Source organism: Mustela nigripes, chromosome 7 (assembly GCF_022355385.1).
Source record: "Mustela nigripes isolate SB6536 chromosome 7, MUSNIG.SB6536, whole genome shotgun sequence".
Classification (NCBI taxonomy): Eukaryota; Metazoa; Chordata; class Mammalia; order Carnivora; family Mustelidae; genus Mustela; species Mustela nigripes.
In genome coordinates, this window is record NC_081563.1 from 114883766 (window position 1) to 114904453 (window position 20688).

The 20688-nt window shown below is 39.7% G+C and overlaps 1 protein-coding gene across 2 annotated transcripts in view; it reads left to right on the plus strand.

The window, feature by feature from the left end:
• The window catches only part of ASXL1 (ASXL transcriptional regulator 1), a 77985-nt gene that overhangs the window by 7561 nt on the left and 49736 nt on the right, over positions 1-20688 (plus strand). For both annotated transcript variants that reach the window (XM_059406773.1, XM_059406774.1), the window contains exon 3: positions 616-724. In XM_059406773.1, coding sequence (XP_059262756.1) covers positions 616-724 — 109 coding nt within the window. The remainder of the gene's footprint in view (positions 1-615; positions 725-20688) is intronic.

Here is a 20688-nt window from a genome sequence, read left to right on the forward strand (position 1 = left end):
AAGTGATTGCTCCTGACTAGATATAGAATAAACCCATTCTCTTCCTTTCCCAACAGAGAAAAAGCAAATGAAATATTCTTTTTGTGTGCTTATTAGCAAATATTTAACTGGGGATGAAAAGGTGTGCTTGTTTTCTTGGGACAGTACCATTGGTTCTGTGGTCTTTGTGTTCATAATGTTTTGTGGCAGTTTCTGAGCATTATATATATAAGTCAAAATACAGAGGCTAGGAAACACAGTTTTGTTTTTAATTAATATTAAAATTTAATAAAAATATTGTGTAATATGTATTTTTAAAACTCCCTGAATTTGAATATTGTGTACTTTTTCTAAATCTCTTTAAGAACTTGGTTGATATTGTCACAAGGCACTAAGGAAGTGTCGGGTGTGGAACAGGGGAATCACATACCATGTCCTACCTGGGTGTGATTGATGGGGATTTCATTCGTTGCCCTGTATTACTTTCAGAGTGGACTTGTCATCATGGGCTCTTTTCTGCTGTATTTCTTGCTCTTCTGCTTCTTGATTTAAGAATGAGTTGGAGGGTATTGGATCTTTGAGTAAGCAGGCATATAGATTTCTGTAACACTCATCTATCCTTGTATGTTTTTACAGTGGGACATCCCCCCTTGCGTGTCTCAATGCCATGCTACATTCCAATTCAAGAGGAGGAGAGGGGCTGTTTTATAAACTGCCTGGCCGAATCAGCCTGTTCACACTCAAGGTAAGTAATATCAACTCTGTTCTTAAACTTTTAGTATGAGAGTTACCTGGTATAGGTCTGGGATGAGACCCCTGAATTTGCATTTCTAATAAGCAGGCCGGTGATGATGATGGTGTTGGTCCTAAACAGTACTTTGAGATATTCTAGGGTGAACAGGGTATTAGGAGTTCTTTAGTCATATCAGCTATTTTGTGTTTTCAGAAAGTCATATCAGCTATTCATCTTTTCTTTGTTTATATCTTTGCAGATGGTAGGCAGTAGTGGGATAAGGATGTGTGTGGGTAACTGCAAATGTGTTGTAATTAGGATATTGTTTGTAATAGTACCATGAAAGATAAATTACTGGGCAGCTAAAATAAGACCTACTCTGTGGAATATAACTGATATGTGAACATCCTTGTGGAAAGTCAAAAACTCCTTAGCTTTTTCTAAGTGGCACTAATTACAAAGGAAGAGAACTTAAATCAGAGGTCACAGTAAAGCTTAAAAAGAGCTGAAATGAATAGACTAATTATTTTTTTATTATTTGATATAAATGGTTATCATTTAAACCAGGGGTTGGCAAACTTTCTGTAAAGGGCCAGTAATAAATATTTTAGGTTTTGTGGACCCTGCTGTCTCTATTATAATTATTTATCTCTGCCACTGTAGCAGGAAGGCAGGCATAGACAAATCATAAATAAGTGGGCAAGGTTGTATTCCAATAAAACTTTATGTCCAAAGACGGTGAGAGGGCCAGATTTGGTTTGGGACTGTGGTTTGCTGACCTGATTTAGACAGGATGATGATGAGGAAGCAGAATTTGATGCTGACTCTTCTACTCATCCATAATGGGTTTATAAATTTTAGTAGTACACAACTTTTCCCTTTTATTTTCTTGATAGACTTTCTTTAATTCACAATTAAGCACTTGAGCAAATACCACAGTGTCCATAACCTGTAGTCATAAAACTTGATGTTATGTATACTTCAAATGTATCTTATATTCAGATGTCTTTGCTGTTTTCTATATTGTATCTATTTCTAGTATTTTGGACTTGTTTTGTTAAGAGGCTGCATAATGTAATGTCAGGAACCAAACCTTGGGGAGAAATAGAGCCCTGAGTTCCAAACCTACCTTTATAACGTGGGACAGGTTTAAGCTTTCTTTGGGGTGGTATATACATTTCTAACACAGAGTCATTCCTTAATAAATGGTAGCCTTTTTGGTATTCCTTTAGGTTCTTTATTGTCAATTGCTTGCTAATGACATTTTCCCATTGCATTTACACATTGTTGTATATAACATAGTGGTACATAGTTACATATGATTATAATTGTATTATGTATATTACAAATATGCATATTGACGACCTATTTCTATTTTAAGGGGGAGGAGAAATACGTTTTTCTGTGAACATATTGAGAGTAGGAACTGAGTTTCATTTGTCTTTATGACTTTGCCGCAGTTTGCTTTATACCTCTCTTCCATACTTTAGAATGAATGTTTTAAGAACAAGTACATTATTCTGCATAACCATAATCTTATTTTCATATTCAAGAAAATTAACATTGATACAGTAGTATATAATATAGTCCACAGTCAAATTGTCTCTGGTTCCACAAATATTCTTTTTTTTTTTTTTTTTTTTTTTTTTTAAAGATTTTATTTATTTATTTGACAGAGAGAAATCACAAGTAGATGGAGAGGCAGGCAGAGAGAGGGAGGGAAGCAGGCTCTCCGCTGAGCAGAGAGCCCGATGCGGGACTCGATCCCAGGACTCTGAGATCACGACCTGAGCCGAAGGCAGCGGCCCAACCCACTGAGCCACCCAGGCGCCCCCACAAATATTCTTTATAGCTTATTTTATCAGTCCAGCATCCAATCAAGAATCATGTATTTCAAAAATAAGATAAAAACAGAGAAGGGGGCAAACCCTAAGAAAGTCTTAACTCTAGGAAACAAACGGAGGGTTCCTGGAGGGGAGGTAAGTTGGGGAATGGGGTAACTGGGTGATGGACAATAAGGAGGGCGCTTGATGTAATGAGCACTGGGTGTTCTATGCAACTGATGAATCACTAAACTCTACCTCTGAAACTAATACGCTATATGTTAATTAATTGAATTTAAATTAAAAAAATAAGAAGAATGCTGCATTTCATTTGGTTGTCATGTCTCTTTAATCTTTGTTAATGTACAATAGTTCCCATGCCTTGTTTTGTCTTTTATGGCATTGATATTTTTGAATAGTTCAGGGCAGTTGTTTTGTGGGATTAAATACATTTTTAAAGGACTAATAAAAGTGTAGAAATCTTAGTTATCTCCAGGCTTCTTTCTATTTGCACTGCTAGATCATGTCCACTCCCCAGGCTGTAGCACAGAGCCACTCAGCAGTGAAGGATGGAACTGATGCGATGTATGGTATTAGTGGTAGTTTGGTCTGGGTCTTGCCTGTAATAAGGGCCAGGAAGGCACAAGTCATTTAATTTAATTAATCTGGAAAATGCACCTCTGAAATCCTGTGGCATTTTCTTTGCCTACCTTATCTCTCATGTGTTAAGAAAAAGCATGTGCAGAATGCCTTGTAGTTTTTCTGCCCCCTGTTTGGAAATCTCTTCTAGTGGACAATCAAGGTCAGAATTCTGTTTATTCATGTGATTTTGCTACTTAGTTGACAACAGGATTTTTTTTCAGTTCTGGATACATTTATGTGGCTTTATCTATGATTACTAAAGGTTTACAGATAAGCTGGCATCTTTTGGGGCATGCCACAGGGTTCCTTCTCTGATAAAAAGTTGTTTTGGGGAATGCGACGGTACATTTGACATTTTATATATAGATGCTTGCATCAGTCCCCAGAGCTAGTTCTCAAGGATGGACGGGATAGATGAAATCTAACCATGCTTTGAATTCTTGATTTGAATTGCTTTCCTTAGGCCTTTCTTGAAGTCATCTGTCAGTGTCCATCATTGTCTGGTTAGAGGTAGGATTCATATCGTTTTTTACACTTGGGATTTCCCATTCTTACAAAACCACTCTGAGTTTCTTTGTAGTGTTCTACATTTTTAGGACTTTGATGCTGAACTACTATGCTTTTTCAACTTAGTGGTTGTGTCACTGGTGAGTTTAGCCTGTATTGGTCTTTGCAGTGCTCACTGTCAGGCATAACTGCAGTCATGTGAATGTCGTGCATTATTATTGTGGAATGATTCTCACATGGGTATGTCACTTACATGACTTCTGGCTCTTTCCACTTTATTGCATCTCATCTATGATACAGGGCTCAGCCTTCAACGTCTTTTAGCTCAATTTAACTAGCCACATTGGATTTTTTAAAATATATAGAATATTTTTATAAAAGTGTGAAAAACCTCTTTTTGGTAAAAGAAATAGATGACTGTACTTGAAGTATCCGTACATTAAAATTCAGTCGGCAGATAAAAGAAAGGAAAAAGCAAATGGAGGAAGAGAGGGAGGTAATTATTGCAGTCCCACAATGTTATTTTTATAACTATAATTAAAATATTCACGTACAACTCCACACTTACAGCAATTTCAAAGCTATTTATGTTACTGTTAAATACTGAGAGGAACAAAGGAAATAAGCCTAGACTTAGAGACAATAAAATCATGGAGTCTATCATTTGAAAGGCAGTATCAGAGAAGATTCTGATTTTTTTTTTTTTAAGACTTCATTTATTTATTTGAGAGAGCGCACACAGGGAGAGGGGGAAGCCAACTCCCCCCAGAGCAGGAAGCCTGATGTGGGGCTGGATCCCAGGACCCCAGGATCACGACCTGAGCTGAAGGCAGATGCTTAACTGACTGAGCCACCTTGGTGCCCCAACATTTTGACTTTTGGTATGTGCACAGCAAGTAGGGTGGTCTTCCCCACCACCCATGATTTTATTTATTTATTTTTAAAAATTTTATTTATTTATTTGACAGAGATCACAAGTAGGCAGAGGCAGGCAGAGAGAGAGTGGGAAGCAGGCTCTGCTGAGCAAAGAGCCAGATGCGGGGCTTGATCCCAGGACCCTGAGATCATGACCTGAGCCGAAGGCAGAGGCTTAACGACTGAGCCACCCAGGCGCCCCATGATTTTATTTATTTGTCAGAGCGAGTGCACACAGGCGTGGGGAGCAGCAGGTGGGGGAAAAGCAAGCTCCCTGATGAGCAAGGAGCCCAACATGGTACTCGATCCCAGGGCCCTGGCATCATGACCTGAGCTGAAGGCAGATGCTCAACTGACTGAGCTACCCAGGTGTCCCAGGGTAGTCTTTTATTTATCTATTTTTTTAAAAAGATTTATTTATTTATTTGACAGAGAGAGAGAGAGATAACAGGTAGGCAGAGGCAGGCAGAGAGAGCAGGGGAAGCGGGCTCCCTCCTGAGCAGAAAGCCAGATGCGGGGCTCGATCCCAGGACCCTGAGATCATGACCTGAGCCGAAGGCAGAGGCTTTAACCCACTGAGCCACCCAGGCTCCCCCTAGAGTGGTCTTTTAAAAATGTAAATCACATCATGTCACTATCCTGTGTAGCCCTTGCCTACTTCTGTAATCTGTTCTAGCACTTTCCCCTTGGTCATTCTACTAAAGCCACTCTGGTCTTCACTTTGTTTTTCAGACACCTCCACTTTGTGTCCACTTGCTAGTCCCTCTGCCTAGAAAGCTCTGTGGTCACTTCTTGTCGTTTGGTTCTTAATCCAAAAGTATCTTTTTCAGTGAACACTATTTCTACCCATCTAATTCTACAACATTAGGAGGGTTTTTGTTTGTTTCATAACCCTACCTGTATCAGAAACTACTTCGTAGTTAGCCTCTTTGCACTAGTGTAGGAGTGCAGGGACTTTGTTTTAACTGTATCCCCTGTGGCACACAGTAGGTACTTCGGTGTTGGCTGGATGAGAAGTAGTTGATTAGGTTTCATCAAAATCTTAGCTAGTCGATTCTCCTTGTAATTCGCGTTTCTTCTATATCAGTTTTATTATGGAATATGCATATTTTGATTTTTCCTTTTTTTTTTCCTGCTCAGCAAGTTGACTTCTAAGAATCCTTTTTTTTCCCTTGCCCTCTTTAGAGCAGTTCTACATAAATCTGTGCAAGAATCTGCTGACACTAGAAGTAAAAATCTGTCTGTGACTGTGGCCATAATCTGGTTCCTCTTAATTGCTACAGGCAGAAACTGAGCCATTAGATACAGTTTAAACATTTTAGGTATGTTTCAGATAAAATGTTATTATTCCTTTTAGAGTTTTGAACTTTGATCATCTTGTTAGAAAATAGAATCTCTAAACGGTAGTGACATTTTAAGACAATGTCTTTGATAGTCTGTTAGCCTTAACAAATATATGATCTTTTAAAATGCTTAGAATCTTAAAATTTTAGTGTGGGAGGGGCTCTCAAATCATCCAGTTCATTTTCCTTTTGCAGTTAGATAACTGAGCTTCTAACAGGTTAAATGATGTATCTGTGATTATACATCTGTGAGACAGATGCATATAGCCAAGTTGGGACTAGAATCCAGGGCCCCCACCTTTGGATTTAATTTCTTTTCATTATGCTAATTTAGAATAAAGAGTTTTCCTGTAGGTTTTATGACCTTTGGTCATTTCATCTTTTTGAAGCATCTTGTGAGTTTTTTGATAATGTCTTGAAATGTCAGTTTTACTCTCTTTAGTGAAAAAATCCGAAATGTCAGTTTTACTCTCTTTAGTGAAAAAATCCTTATGATTGTTAAGCCAAGTAGGTTTTCATGTCCTTAGATATGACTCTTTAGTCATGACTGGTTGAATTTCTGCACTCTGCATTAATTATGTTGGCATTTTGGGTCGTAGGTGTTCTTTTCTGTATTAGAATAAGAGGTATGTTGTGGACTAGGTAGGAGTCAAGGTCTGGGTTCCAGTATAGGACCTCATGTCTTACTGATTATCTCCATTTATACTTCATTGTCCCTAACTCTCAGAAGTTGAAATAGATTGGTCATTTAAATACTTGAGGTGTAAAATCCTTTTATGTCATGAAATGGAGCTCCAAAATACGAATAGAGGCTGTGAAACTGCTCTGGTTGAAGCAAGTTGTGAGGGACCACCTGCTCCATCTTTTGTGAAATTTTGCTGTCCCCACCCCTGCCTCAAGCAGTGGAGGATCTTTCCTATACCCTGGAACTCTGTTGAAAACCTTCTAGGTAAAAATGCAGTAAAAATCCTTCCCATGCTCCCATTCTAGCATCTAGACTATGTTGTATGAAGAGTCAGCACGGGATATTTTTCTTTTTTGTTCTTTTGTGATGCATTTGGTATTTCCTGGAAGCAGACAGTTTTATTGTGAGCCCTGTTCCACTCTGAACTGTAGGAGGTCTGCACAGAAGGCCCAGTTAGTAGAGCAGTACCATTTGCTCTGGTTAATAGTAGCAGCAGTTTGGTTTTGATGGAGGCTTTTGACCTCTCTGTTGGTAAAAGCTCCCTTATTTGTTTGAATAATTCTCAAGGGATGTCTGGATCCGCCTGTGGAAAAGGGGGGTATTCTGTTGTTTGACAGGATTTCCAGCCAGCTCAGGGAGAAGAGAGAACTTGATTGTTCTTAGAGCCCTAGTCAGACTCTGGTTTCATGACTAAGAGATGAGCTGCCTTTTGTCCTCTTCTACTTCCTGAAGTTCAAAGCCCTGTAATAATGAAGTATGGTAAAGGTCAGGTACCAGAGGTTTTGAAAGCACTGCCACTGGAATGATTTTTGTGGTTGTTCAGGGGGGTGGGCAGGATGATAATTTCAGGAGTGCTAAAGTGATGTGTATTTTTAAAACAAAAAGGTTATACTTTTAAAGTGTGATTTTTAAGGCACCAGGGTTCTAGGAAAATGAAATTGTTCCAGGCTTCCTTGGGATTGTGTTTGAAAAAACACTTTTCTTTGGATCACCCAGTCTGAAAACAGTATGATCTCTTCTCAGTCCTTCAGATCAGACTTTTTGGGAGAGTTATTTGAGGAGCTTGTTTAGTCTAAGAAAGTTTACTTCTTCTAGCTTAGCTAAATCTGGAAGGAAAGCTGGAAACTGATGTTTGAGTGCTAACTGTATCCAAGACAGTCATCATACTTGTCACATTGGTCTGAAACATAAATATGTCTCCTGCTCCTGTAATAATGGGGAAGCAACCCAAGAGAGTTTAAGTAAAAGGGACCAAGTCATATTTTTTTGATTGTTCGAGAGATTTGTATTCAACACATGGAAGACAGGTTTAGGAGATTTGAAGTTTTGACTATATGAGTTGGTTCTCAAATGTTTGGGAGCAATTTTTAAATTCTGTGTGTATCACAGGGTAGGAAAGGGATAAGGGATGGGGAGCAAAAAAGATGTCTGTCTTCTGTTCCGGGAAATGTTTTTGATTTACATGTACTAGATGGGCTTTTATATGTGTGCCTTTATGTGTCAGCTAATCCTTTCTGTTTTAGTCTCTTTGACTCTGCGTGCCAGTTTTTCTTGGGTCAGTTAACTCTGGACAATACTCCTTTGACTTCTGACTTCTTGTACTTTTTTTGGTCTCCATTCCCATTGCAACCACCTTACTCTTAAGTTACGCTCATAGGCTGGATACCAAAACAACTCTTGCCTGGGCCCCTTGCTTTCACGTTTGCCCCCTCAGCATCATGTTTGCCCACTTTGCTCCTTGGTAATTTACACAGTAGCCACTGGGATTTTTTTTTTTTTTTTTAAAACATGATTTGACCATGACACATTTCTGTTTAGTGTCTCTTAATGGCTTCCTATGGCATTTACCAAAAAAATTCAAACCTTGCCCAGCCACACTGCGCATCTTTCTGTTCTTTGAATTTCTTAAGCTCTTTCAAGTTTTAGTGTCTCCCATTTGGAACTGTCTTCTCCTTTTTGCTGGTTACAGGTCTCAAGTTAAATGTCAGTACCTCGGAAACTTTATCTCTAAATTGGATTTTCGTGTTGTGCTCCAAACTTTACTTCTGGTCACTTACGAGTTAATGATTACTTAATTATTTAGGTAATTGTTTGATAGATCTCTTCTGACTAGACCTTGGGGTAGAGAATAAGTACTATTTTGTCTTTGGCTGTGTCCTCAGCGTCTGTCGTAAGAGGTGCGCAATAACTGTTGGACAAATGCAGTGGAGGGGCACCTGGGTGGCTCAGTGGGTTAAAGCCTCTGCCTTTGGTTCGGATCATGATCCCAGGGTCCTGGGATCAAGCCCCGAATCAGACATCATCAGGCTCTCTGCTCAGTGGGGAGCCTGCTTCCTCGAACTCTCATTCTCTGCCTGCCTCTCTGCCTACTTGTGATCTCTGTCTGTCAAATAAATAAAATCTTCAAAAAAAAAAAAATGCGGTGGAAAAACTCGTAGGAGAACGTTACTCCTTGACTGGTAGCAGTTCTCTTTGACAAACAGTTGAATTGGTTTAGGACAGTAATTTTTAGTATCAAAGTTGAAATATATAGTAGTATGGAATGTTCATCAGCATCTCTTTTCTGTAAAATGAAATATTTGAAAATCTCCAAAATATAAGCTTTATTTTCTCAAAAAAAAAAAAATTAAGGTCCAGTGTTGTTTTTGAAATTCATTGCCAATTTGATTAGTGCTCTCCCTGCCCTTGCCCCTCGCCCTATTTTCTACCTCCTGTCTCTCAGAGTTTTCAGAATCTTTTCCATGAGTATATCCTTTAGTGTAGGTCATTTTTCACCCTATGGGCCTTACCCAAATGTCTGATGATCTTGGTTGAGGGACTGTTCTTTACTTAAGAGTCAGGCTCTTAAACACTAGTGGGAAATTCCGCACATCGTGGTCTTTGTGGCTTCACTTGTCTCCTGCAGCAGTGAGAGTGGCTGTTGCTTAAATGCGTGGTGCTGGAGTAAGTATGGATGTCTCCTGATGTACACTTCTAATAATCCCCATATTCTCAATCCCCTACCTCATCTTTGCCGTGTTTAAATTCTGAGCCTTTCTGGAATTTAGGGGATAAATCCACTTGGTTCTTTTCAGTACCTCTCTCTCTGTAATTCTTAGATTTCATCTTCCTTTGTTTTGGTAACTTGTTTCCTTTGCCTGTTTCTTTGTGACCGACAACTTCCAAAGTATTTCTCCACCCTGAATATTTTTCCCTGGACATTAAACTTGTATCTCTCCAGGTGTCTGTTCAGTATTTCTTTTGGGATACTGATGGCATCTTAGAACTAACATACACAAAACCGATTTTGATTTTCCCACCCCAAACCTTTCACCCTTGTCTTGCCTATATCACCTAGGGGGAATTCCATGTTCTAAGTTGCTTAGTTAGAAATCTTTGAGTTGTCTTTGACTCCTTTCTTTTGTTCTCATGGCACATGTAATCATCAGTAAACCCTGTTTGCTTAACTTTCAGAATATGTCCATTTTATCCGCTACCCCGGGCCACTTTCCTGGTTTAAACCACCAATCATCTTTCTCCTTTCTCCTAGATTTTTATAGTAACTTCTGAACTGGTCTCCTTGCTTTCCACTCCTGTCACTCTCCTCAGCCCTGGAGCCAGGAAGATCCCCCCCCCCCCCCACTAGGAGTAGAGCCCATTATGGGCTTGAACTCACAGCCTTAAGATCAAGATCTGGGCCAAGATCAGGATTTGGATGCTTAACCAACCAAGCCACTCAAGTTCCCCAGGAAGATTTTTTTTTTTTAATGTCAGGTCATGTCATTCCTCTGCTCAAAACCATCTAGTGTTTACCCCTCACCCCCTTCGGTAGGCTGAAAACCTTAGAGTTGCTTGCAGGACCCTGATGAGATTTGCCTCCACCCTCTCTCCTCCTACTATCTTCCCAGGTTCACTCTGCTGGATAAACACAGTGGCCTCCTTGGTGGTCCTTGAACAACACACTGCCACTGTACTCTCTCAGGGCTTATGTCCTTGCTATTTCAGCTGTCTGCCATGCTTTCTCCCCACAACATGCCTTGCTCCCCCACCACCTTCAGGTCTTGCTCAGATCGCACCCTAACCCCTCTGTACCCCTCAGCATTCCCCTCTTCCCTGCCCTATCTTTTTCTTCTTGGTATTTATAACTGTCTGATAATCTGTGTATCATTTGCTATATACTTATTGCTATTGTCTGTCTCCTTTGACTAGGACATAGACTCTCTTGGGGGGGGTTAATTTTAGTTACTGTTGTCTCTCAGTAAATAATTTGTGTGAACAAAGGTATCATTTGATTTGGTAAAACAGTGTATTATATTAATAGATTTTTTTTCCCAGTGCTCAAATATCCTTGTATTCCTAGGATAAATGTCACTTCGACATGGGTTTCTTTTTGAACATGCATTGGATTTAGTATGAATCATTATTTAGAATTTTTATATCTGTATTCGTAAGTGATCTGTGATACTTGGATTTCAAACCTTACTCTGTTTTGGTATCAAAACAAGCTGTGCTGGTTTCCTGCTCTTAATATGCTGTATTAGTTTAAGACAGAGATTTGTTCTGTTAGAACACACATACAGGACCTACTGGGCATGTTGAGAATATATTGCTTTTACTTTTTTTTTTTTTTTTTATCGTGAAGTATATAATTTACCCAAAAGAAAGTATGTAGTTTGTGGTAAAGAATAGCTGAAAAATAAACCGCATACTCCTATACTTACCAGCCAGCTCAGGAACAGAATACCTTTTACATTCTCTGAAGCCTCTGAGCATATCCTTTTCTGTCTCTGCTGAAGATAACCAATATTCTGATTTCATTGGTAATCATTTCCTTGCATTTGTTTCTGGGTTTGGCCATAGATCTGTATTGCTGTACTTGCCTTTTATTTTATTTTTTAAGATTTTTAAAAAGATTTTATTTATTTATTTGACAGAGATCACTAGTAGGCAGAGAGGCGGGGGTGGTGGTGGTGGTGGTGGTGTGTGTGTGTGTGGGGGGGGCGAGGACGAGGGCGGGGGCGGGGCAGAAGCAAGCTCCCTGCTGAGCAGGGAACCCGATGCAGGGCTCCATCCCAGGACCCTGGGATCATGACCCGAGCTGAAAGCAGAGGCTTTAACCCACTGAGCCACCCAGGCGCCCCTCATTCGATTTTTTTTAGTTCATATTTGTTTTGAGATTTTATTGGGTTATTTAAAGGTATGCTGTAGTGGTTGAATGCAGTTGCTCCAGGAAATGTTGGGTATTAACATGCTTCTTTCTCCCGTAAAAATTCATCTTCACATTCACATACAGAAAAATTCACCCTTTTTAGGTTATAGTCCTTTGAGTTTTGACAAAATTGTATCATAATTGGCATTTAGAACAGTACCCCCCCCCCCCGAAACTGCCCCCCTGCCTCGTCCTTTTGTAGTCAGTTCCTCTCCACCCCAGCTCTTGGCAGCCATTGATTGGTTTTCTATCCTTGCAGTTTTGCCTTTTCCAGAATGTCATATAAATGGAAGCATACATTATGTAGCCTTTTGAGTCTGGCTTCCTTTGCTTTGTATGAGGTATTTGAGATTTAACCATCTTGTAAGATATATCAACAGGTGGTTCCTTTTTTATTGCTGCATGAAGTCCCACTGTGTGGACCTACCACATTTTGCTTATCCATTTCTCAGTTGATGGACATTTGGATTGTTTCCTCCTTGTGGTTATTAAGAATAATGCTGGGGCACCTGGGTGCCTCAGTTGGTTAGGCGACTGCCTTTGGCTTGGGTCAAAATCCTGGAGTCCCCAGATTGAGTCCCACATAGGGCTCCCTGCTTGGCCAGGGGTCTGCTTCTCCCTCTGACCTCTCCCCTCTCATTCTTACTCTCTCTCAAATAAATAAAATCTTTGAGAAGAAGAAGAAAAAAAGAGTAATGCTATGAACATTTGTGTACAAGTCTTTCTGTGGACATTTTCATTTTTCTTCGGTAGATACCTTGGAGTAGAATTGCTGGGTTGTGTTGTATTATTATTATTATTTTTTAAAGATTTTATTTATTCATTTGACAGAGCTGACACAAGCAGAGGGGGAGCGGGAGAGGGAGAAGCAGGCTCCCTACTGAGCAGGGAACACAATGTGAGGACTCAATCCCAGGGCTCTATGATCATGACCTGAGCTGAAGGCAGATGTTAACTGACTGAGCCACCCAGGTGCTCTAATTTCTGCTCATTTAAGTTTTTTTTTTTTTTTTTAATTCTTTAGTAAAGTTTCTTCTTTTTTCCTTTAGCAGTTCTTTTTTCTTTCTTTCTGAAATTGATTTTGCTATTGACAAAGGTGATCCAGCTATTTCAAAATCAGTTTCTGCATGTTACATTTTTCCCCATCCTTTTGCTGTTAACTTGTGTCTTTGTGTTTAAGGTTTCTTTATATTTCTAGTTGGGTCGTGGTTATTTTTTTTTCCAGAATAATAATTTCTGCCATTTATTTATCAATCAATCAATCAGTCAGTCATTTGACAGACATAGTGAAGGAGGGAACACAAGCCAAGGGGAGTGGGAGAGGGAGAGGGAGAAGCAGGCTCCCTGCTAAGCAGGGAGCCTGATTTGGGGCTCGATCCCAGGACCCTGGGATCATGACCTGAGCCAAAGGCAGATGCTTAACAAGTCTCCTAGGTGCCCCAATTTCTGCCTTCTAATTGGGATGTTTGGACTATGTATGTTTAATGTAATGACTGATATGGTTAGATTAAGTCTCCTGTCTAGGTAGCTGTTTGTTTCCTTTTTGTCCTGTGTGTTCTTTTCTTTTTCCTTCTTTTCCTATCTTCTTTTGGTTTATTTTTTAATATTCCCTTTTATTACCACTGTTAGCTTATTAGATATATTTCTTTGTTTTCAGAGGTTGCTTTATCTTTTACAAAATGCATCTTTAGCTTAAATAGGATTAAATAGAATTACAGCCCCTGAAACAAATAATATGTTATATGTTAATAAAAAAAATAGGATTACAGCATTTCACATGGGATACAAGATTCTTAGGTTGCTGTTCTTCTGCTTGCCCCCTTCTTGCCTTTGTGCTATGCTTTTCATACATTTTACTTTCTATATTTTGAAAAAGATTATTAATACCTTTATTTTAAGCTGTTCTCTTAAATTTTTAAATGAGAGGAAAACCTTATTTTTACCCATGTTTACCATTTCTGGAGTTCTTTATTCTCTTCGTCTTCCAGGTTTCCATATGTTACTACTTTCCTTTCTTTGGAAGAACCTTCTTTAACACTTGAACGCTTGTGCAGATCTGCTGTGACGAGTTCTCTTAGTTTTGCTTCATTTGACAGAGTCTTTATATTTGCCTTGAAGGCTATTTTAGCTAAACACCGATTTCTAGGTATAAAAAGCAACCCCCTATAGATAGATATCTATTCTTTGTCTTCTGGTTTGCATAGTCCTGACAAGTTTGTGGCAATTTTTACGTTTTTTTCCTGTCGTTTCTGTTGAAGTCTTTAAGATTCTTCTCTGTATCCTAGGTTTTGACAATTTGATGGTTGTCATGTACCATGGTGAACTCAGATTTGAGTCAAATCTGAAAATTTGAAAAATTTTTAAAGATTTTATTTATTCATTTGAGAGAGAGAGAGAGCGAGCTCAAGTAGGGAGAGAGGCAGTAAGAGAGGTAAAAGCAGACTCCCCGCCAAGCTGGGAGCCTGACATGGGGCTTGATCTCAGGACCTGGAGATCATAACCTGAGCCAAAGGCAGAGGCTTAACCATCTGAGCCATGCAGGTGCCTCAAGTCTGAAAAAATTTTAACCATTATTTCTTCATTTTTTTTCCTGTTGTCCTGTTTCTTCTGGGATACATGTATGTTTGACCGTTTTTTATTGTCCCATAGATCTCTGAGGGTCTTTTAATTTTTCCAGCCTTATTTTTCTCTGAGCTTCATTTTGGATACTTTCTGTTGCTACTGGCCTTTTCTTCTGCAGTATCTAAATTGCTGTTCATCTCAGCCAGTGAAATTTTCATTAGATACGGTATTTTTTTATCTTTAGAAATTCCATTTGTTTCTTTTTCTGTATCTTTCATTCTCTCATGTTGTCTCCTTTAGTCCTAGATCATACTGCATGCGTTGTAGTAGCTGTTTTAAGTCTTTGTCTTTTAATTCCATTTCCTCTGTTATTTCTCAGTCTGTTGGTGTTGACTGACTGTTCTCCTCCTTATTAGTCACGTTTTCCTGTTTCCTGGCATATCTAAGCAGTTTTGTTTGGGTGTGAACAATGTGAAATTTACATTTGGGGGGCTATACTGTATCTTCCTTTTAAGAGTGTTGTGTTTTATTTTGGGGGGTGGTTAGGTTACAGTCTTGGAAGCTTGCTTTTAAGCTTTGTGCAGGTTTAACCTTTAAGGATAGTTTAACTCTACTACTAAGGGATTTCCCTTCTGGGGTCTATCCTATAAATGCCTCAGATGTTTAACAATGGCCCTCCCCTCTGGCTGGTTTTAACTTTGTCCCTGGGCTTTCTGCTCTTGGAATTAGTCATTGGCCTCCCTGTTTCAACGTATACATATGCAGATTTATGGAGGTCTTTTCCTGCTTCTCTTCCTGCCGCCTGTAATTCTGCTGTGCAGCTTTCAGCCATCTCAGCCTTACTGAACTCTGGTCCCTGTCAGCTCTGGAAAACTGTTCTGCTTTGCATGGAATCCGCATTCTCTCTGTTGTCTGCATTGTACCTGCAGGCAGAAAGTCAGAGCAATGGTAGGACTCAGTTTGTTTTTCTTAAAAATCCGTCTTCAGTGCCTGTTTTCTAATGTTGAAAACGGTTATTTGATGTGCTCTGTCCACTTTTTTAGTTGTTTATGGTTAGAATGTAAGTTTGGCAACTCTTAGTCTAGTGTGGCCCAGAGCAAACATTTGCTTCCTTACTTAAACATGTATAAATGTCTGTATGTGTGTGTATATGTATATATATATATATTTTTTTAAATGCAAAATATTTAATGAATTCTTACTGATAATCCCGATTGAAATTCAAGACTGTAGGTTTTTGCTTGAACTTTTTCAGTCTCACATACGTACCTCCTTTATCTCATGTGGAAGTTCTGGTTGGTGGTGAAACCACATACTCCCTCATTTGCTTCTTCCAGCAGTTTCAGAACAACAATACCAGCAGCACCGACATCAGCAATATGATTCTCTAAAGTGGTTTTGTTGTTGTTATTGGCCTTAGGGTATATATCTCATGAGACTACAGTTTAAAATCGAAATAATTCATTTGTGGTTATGCCATCAACTTGATACTCAGTTTGCTATATATATATATATATATATATATATATTTTAAAGATACTTATTTATTGGGACGCCTGGGTGGCTCAGTTGGTTAAGCAGCTGCCTTCGGCTCGGGTCATGATCCCAGCGTCCTGGGATCGAGTCCCACATCGGGCTCCTTGCTCGGCAGGGAGCCTGCTTCTCCCTCTGCCTCTGCCTGCCTCTTTGCCTGTGCTCGCTCTCTCTCCCTCTGTCTCTGGCAAATAAATAAATAAAATCTTAAAAAAAAAAGATATTTATTTATTTGAGAGAGTGAGAGAGAGAGCATGAGAGGGGAGCCTGTTAGAAGGAGAAGCAGACTCCCCGCCGAGCAGGGAGCCTGATGCGGAACTCCGTCCTGGGACTCCAGGATCATGACCTGAGTGGAAGGCAGTTGCTTAACCAACTGAGCCACCAGGCGCCCTGGTATATTATTTCTATCTACTTTTTGTTTGTTTTGTAGGGTGGGAGGGATTGCTTTTATAAATTTTAATTTTGGGGCATCTGCGTGGCTCTGTTGGTTAAGCACCTGAGTCTTGATTTTGGCTCAGATCATGATCTCAGGGCCCTGGCATAGAGCCCAGCATCATCAGGCTCTGCACTCAGCAAGGAGTCTTCTTGAGAGCCTCTCTGTCTACCCCACCCCCTTTTGTGTGTGTGCACTTTATTCCTCTAAAATAAATAAATCTTTAAAAAAATTTTAATTTTGCTTTATTATGATGTAAAATGTTTATGTGTGGTTAGATACATTCCACATTCCACAGTCTTTATCCAGTGAAGTCTAGCTCCTATCCTATCCCTTGCACATGTTCCTTCTTCTATGATTAAGCATTTTATTATTTTATTGTTTTTTATTTCTTTCCTTTTTAGAAATCTAAACAACACATTGTATTTGTATCTTTTTCTTTTCTTGGAATGGTACTGTGGGAGAAAAAATAAATTTCCCTCTCTCCTTCTACATTCTTAGCTGAGACACTCTGTAATAAAGGAGAGATTAATAGGAGGAAAGCTAATTTAATTTAGCTTTTGGTCAAAAGTGACCAAAGGATGGCAGCTTTTGATACTTTTAAGACAAAGAAGCAATGTATTTGTGAAGAATTGACAACACAAAGAAATTTGGACCTAGGATAGCAAATTAATGAAGAAGTAACACAGTTTGTTTATATAGCCTCTGGGCCCTGAATTTCCTATCTCTGGTGATAAGGATGCCTCTGCCCTCCAGATGCCAGAAGGTTAACCTTCACTTGGGGAATTTATTTCCTGCTTTCAGGGGTACAGAGGTGAATGGTGGATTAGTGTGTCCTTTTTGCACCTTTGTCAAGTAACTTTAGTCAGAGTGGTCCACATGCCAGGCACATCCTGGTCACCTGCCCGTTGGCAACAACACATTTTTCCCCATTTTACTTTTTTCACTTAGTGGTATGTCCAGATTACCACTGGCGGTATAGAGTCTTCATTCCTCGGTGTAATGGTATTGTACTATATTTTGTGGGTTTACCATTGTCAGTGCTAATCAAAGTGTGATCCATAGACCAGTGTCCGTTTGTAAACTATCCTGTCTGTGTTAAGTACAGAAATTGGGAGTATTTAGAAACTTCTATTACAGTTTGGCATTGCTACAACATATGAGCATGATTAGTGGAATTAACTCTCCTCTAGAACAGGGTGTAGATCAGCTTGGGGAATTTTCAAGCTTGCACAGTGAGTCACGTGTACTGGTCAAGTGCCAGTACGACCACATGCTGATCTTTGATGGGTCGGGAGAAACCCCAGACTGATGATTTAACCCAGAGAGACTGAGGAGGAGTATATTTACTCTGTATACCCTGTTGGTGGACATGCCCCACCAGTTTTGACATGTATGCTTTTATATTTTTCCAGTTCTAAGTATTTTGGGATTTCTATTATGAAATCTCATTTAATTCCTGAATTGAAGTTTGTTTGTTTGCTTGTTTAAATTTTTATAGGTATATTGTGTCACTCTCCCATTTTACCCATTTTATGAAATCATTGTCAAAGAAATGATATGTGTGTGTGTGTGTGTGTGTGTGTGTGTTGGATTCTGTTGAAACGTCTTTTCTGGCTTAATACATGGTTGGGTTTTGGGGCACCTGGGTGGCTCAGTGGGTCTGCCTTCAGCTCAGGTCATGATCTCAGTCAGGATCCTGGAATGGAGCCCTTCATCTGGGCTCTCTGCTCAGCAGGGAGCCTGCTTATCCCCCTTCCCCTGCCTGCCTCTGCCTACTTGTGATCTCTGTCAAATAAATAAATTAAATCTCAAAAAAAAAAAAATATATATATATGGTTGGGTTTTTAAGCTTTAATGGTATTTGTAGTTTGCACTTCTTCATCACAGTATTTTATATATGTATTATCAGTCAGTTTTTAAGTTTTTAGATTTCTGTCTTTAATTTTTAATCTGCTTTATGTATCAGTTTGAGAGATCGCCCCCTTTAATTATGGATTTGCTAATTTCTCCTTGAGATCAGATAGTTCTTCCTTTATATATTTTGAGACCATGTGATTTGTTTTGGTTATGTATTATGGTATAGTAAACCGCACCAAAGCTCAGTGTCTTAGGACAATAACCATTTTGATCATGTCTCATGAGTCTGTGGATTTACTGGTCTCAGTAGAGTGGTTCTTTGGCTCTATGTGATGTCAGGCTGGTGTTACAGACATGTGGGACTTGTTTTAGGCTGAAATGTCCAAAACAGCTATCATGTTTGGCAGCTTGGCAGTGTTTGATGGAAGACCGGGCTTAGCTTGGATGGCTAAACTTTCTTTCCATGTGGGTTAGGGCTTTTCCCTCTTCCCCAGTCCTTTCTATGCTGTTTTCCCAGCTGGGGTAGCCAGCTTTTTTCCATGGTAGCTCAGGGCTCTCAAAAGTACAAAAGTAGGAGTTGCTAGGCATTTGTAAGACTCGGGCCAGAACTGGCATAGGGCCACTTCCACGACCACATTCTGTTGTGCAAAGCATATCAAGGGATCAGGCTCAGATTCAATAGGAGGGGACTGTCCAAGGACAGAAATACCAGGTGACTTCATTCATTGGGGCCATTTTTGGAGACTAGCTACCAGAGTGTGCGTCCCGATGATTATCACACTTTTGGATTGCTTTGTGTGTTGCTAAAAAATTCACCTCTTTATCCACAATAATTTTTTTTTAAGATTTTATTTATTTATTTGACAGATCACAAGTAGGCAGAGAGACAGGCAGAGAGAGAGGAAGCAGGCTCCCCACTGAGCAGAGGGCCCGATGCGGGGCTTCATCCCAGGACCCTGAGACCATGTATGACCTGAGCCAAAGGCAGAGGCTTAACCCACTGAGCCCCCCAGGTGCCCCCACAATAATGTTTTTTGCTTTAAATTCTTTTGTCTTTTGAATGGAATATGTTTGCCATATCCTCTTCTTTTACTTTGGACTTTTTTGTTACTGTTTTGCTGTCCTTTTTAAAAAAAAATTTACTGGGAGAGTGAGTGAGAACATGAGAGGGGAGGGGAGGAGGGAGAAGCAGACTCCCTACTGAGCAGGGCCCAATGTGGGGCTCAATTCCAGGACACTGGCATCATGACCTCAGCCGAAGGTAGATGCTTAACCGACTGAGCCACTCAGATGCCCCTTCTGTTCCTTTTAAAAAGCTTATAGCTGAGGGGTGCCTGGGTGGCCTAGGGGTTAAGTGTCTGACTCTTGCTTTCTGTTCAGGTTGTGAGATCGAGCCCCCACATTGGGTTCTGTGCTGAGCGTGGTATCTGCTTAAGACTTTTTTTTTCTCTCCATCTGTGCCCCCCCTCCCCGGGATGAGTGCATGCATGCCCTCTCTTTCTCAAATCCTTAAAAAACTTACTGCGGAATTAAAATATTTAGTTTGGAATTTATGTATTTTAGTAAGTGAATTATTGTGAATGCTGTTATATTTTTATTTTCTGTCTTCTTTTAAAAGCTACTTAACGGTGCTCTTACATTGTTGCTCTTTCTTACTTAAAAAAAAGTTATTGTTGGGGTGCCTGGGTGGCTCAGTAGCTGAAGCATCTGCCTTTGTCTCAGGTCATGGTCCCAGGGTCCTGGGATTGAGCCTCCCATTAGGCTTCCTGCTCAGCGGGGAGTCTGCTTCTCCCTCTATCTCTTCCCCCAGCTTATGCTCATTGGGTCTTTTTCCCTCAAATAAACAAAATCTTTTTGAAAAAGTCATTTCTCTTTTATACATAACACAATATAAACAATTTTAACCTTTTTTTGGGTGGGGGTTACTTTTTTTTTTTTTTTAAATAAGTGTACTCTCTGGGAGTCTGGCTGGCTCATTTGGAAGAGCATGTGACTTGATTTCACAGTCATGGGTTCAAGCCCCACATTGAGTGTAAGAGATTATTTAAATAAATAAAAACTTATAAGGTATTTTTTTAAAGATTTTGTTTATTTATTTGAGAGAGAGCAAGTGAGCATGAGTGGGATGATGAGCAGAGGGAGAGGGCATGGGAGAGAATCTCAAGCAGACTCCACACTGAGCTTGATAATGGAGCTGGATCCAACCCTGAGATCATGACCTGAGCCGAAACCAAGAGTTGGTTGCTTAACTGACTGAGCCACCCAGACACCCCGATAAGTGTAGTCTTAATCTCCTTTAAATATTTCACCAGTCCTCCGACCCACCTCTCTTCTGGTAACCATCAGTTAGTTCTCTATAGTTAAGAATCTTTCTTTTGGTTTGTCTCTTTTTTTTTTCCCTTTGTTTTGTGCCTCAGATTCCACATATGAGTAAAATCATATGATATTTGTCTTTCTCTGACTCTTTTCACTTAGCAGTATACTC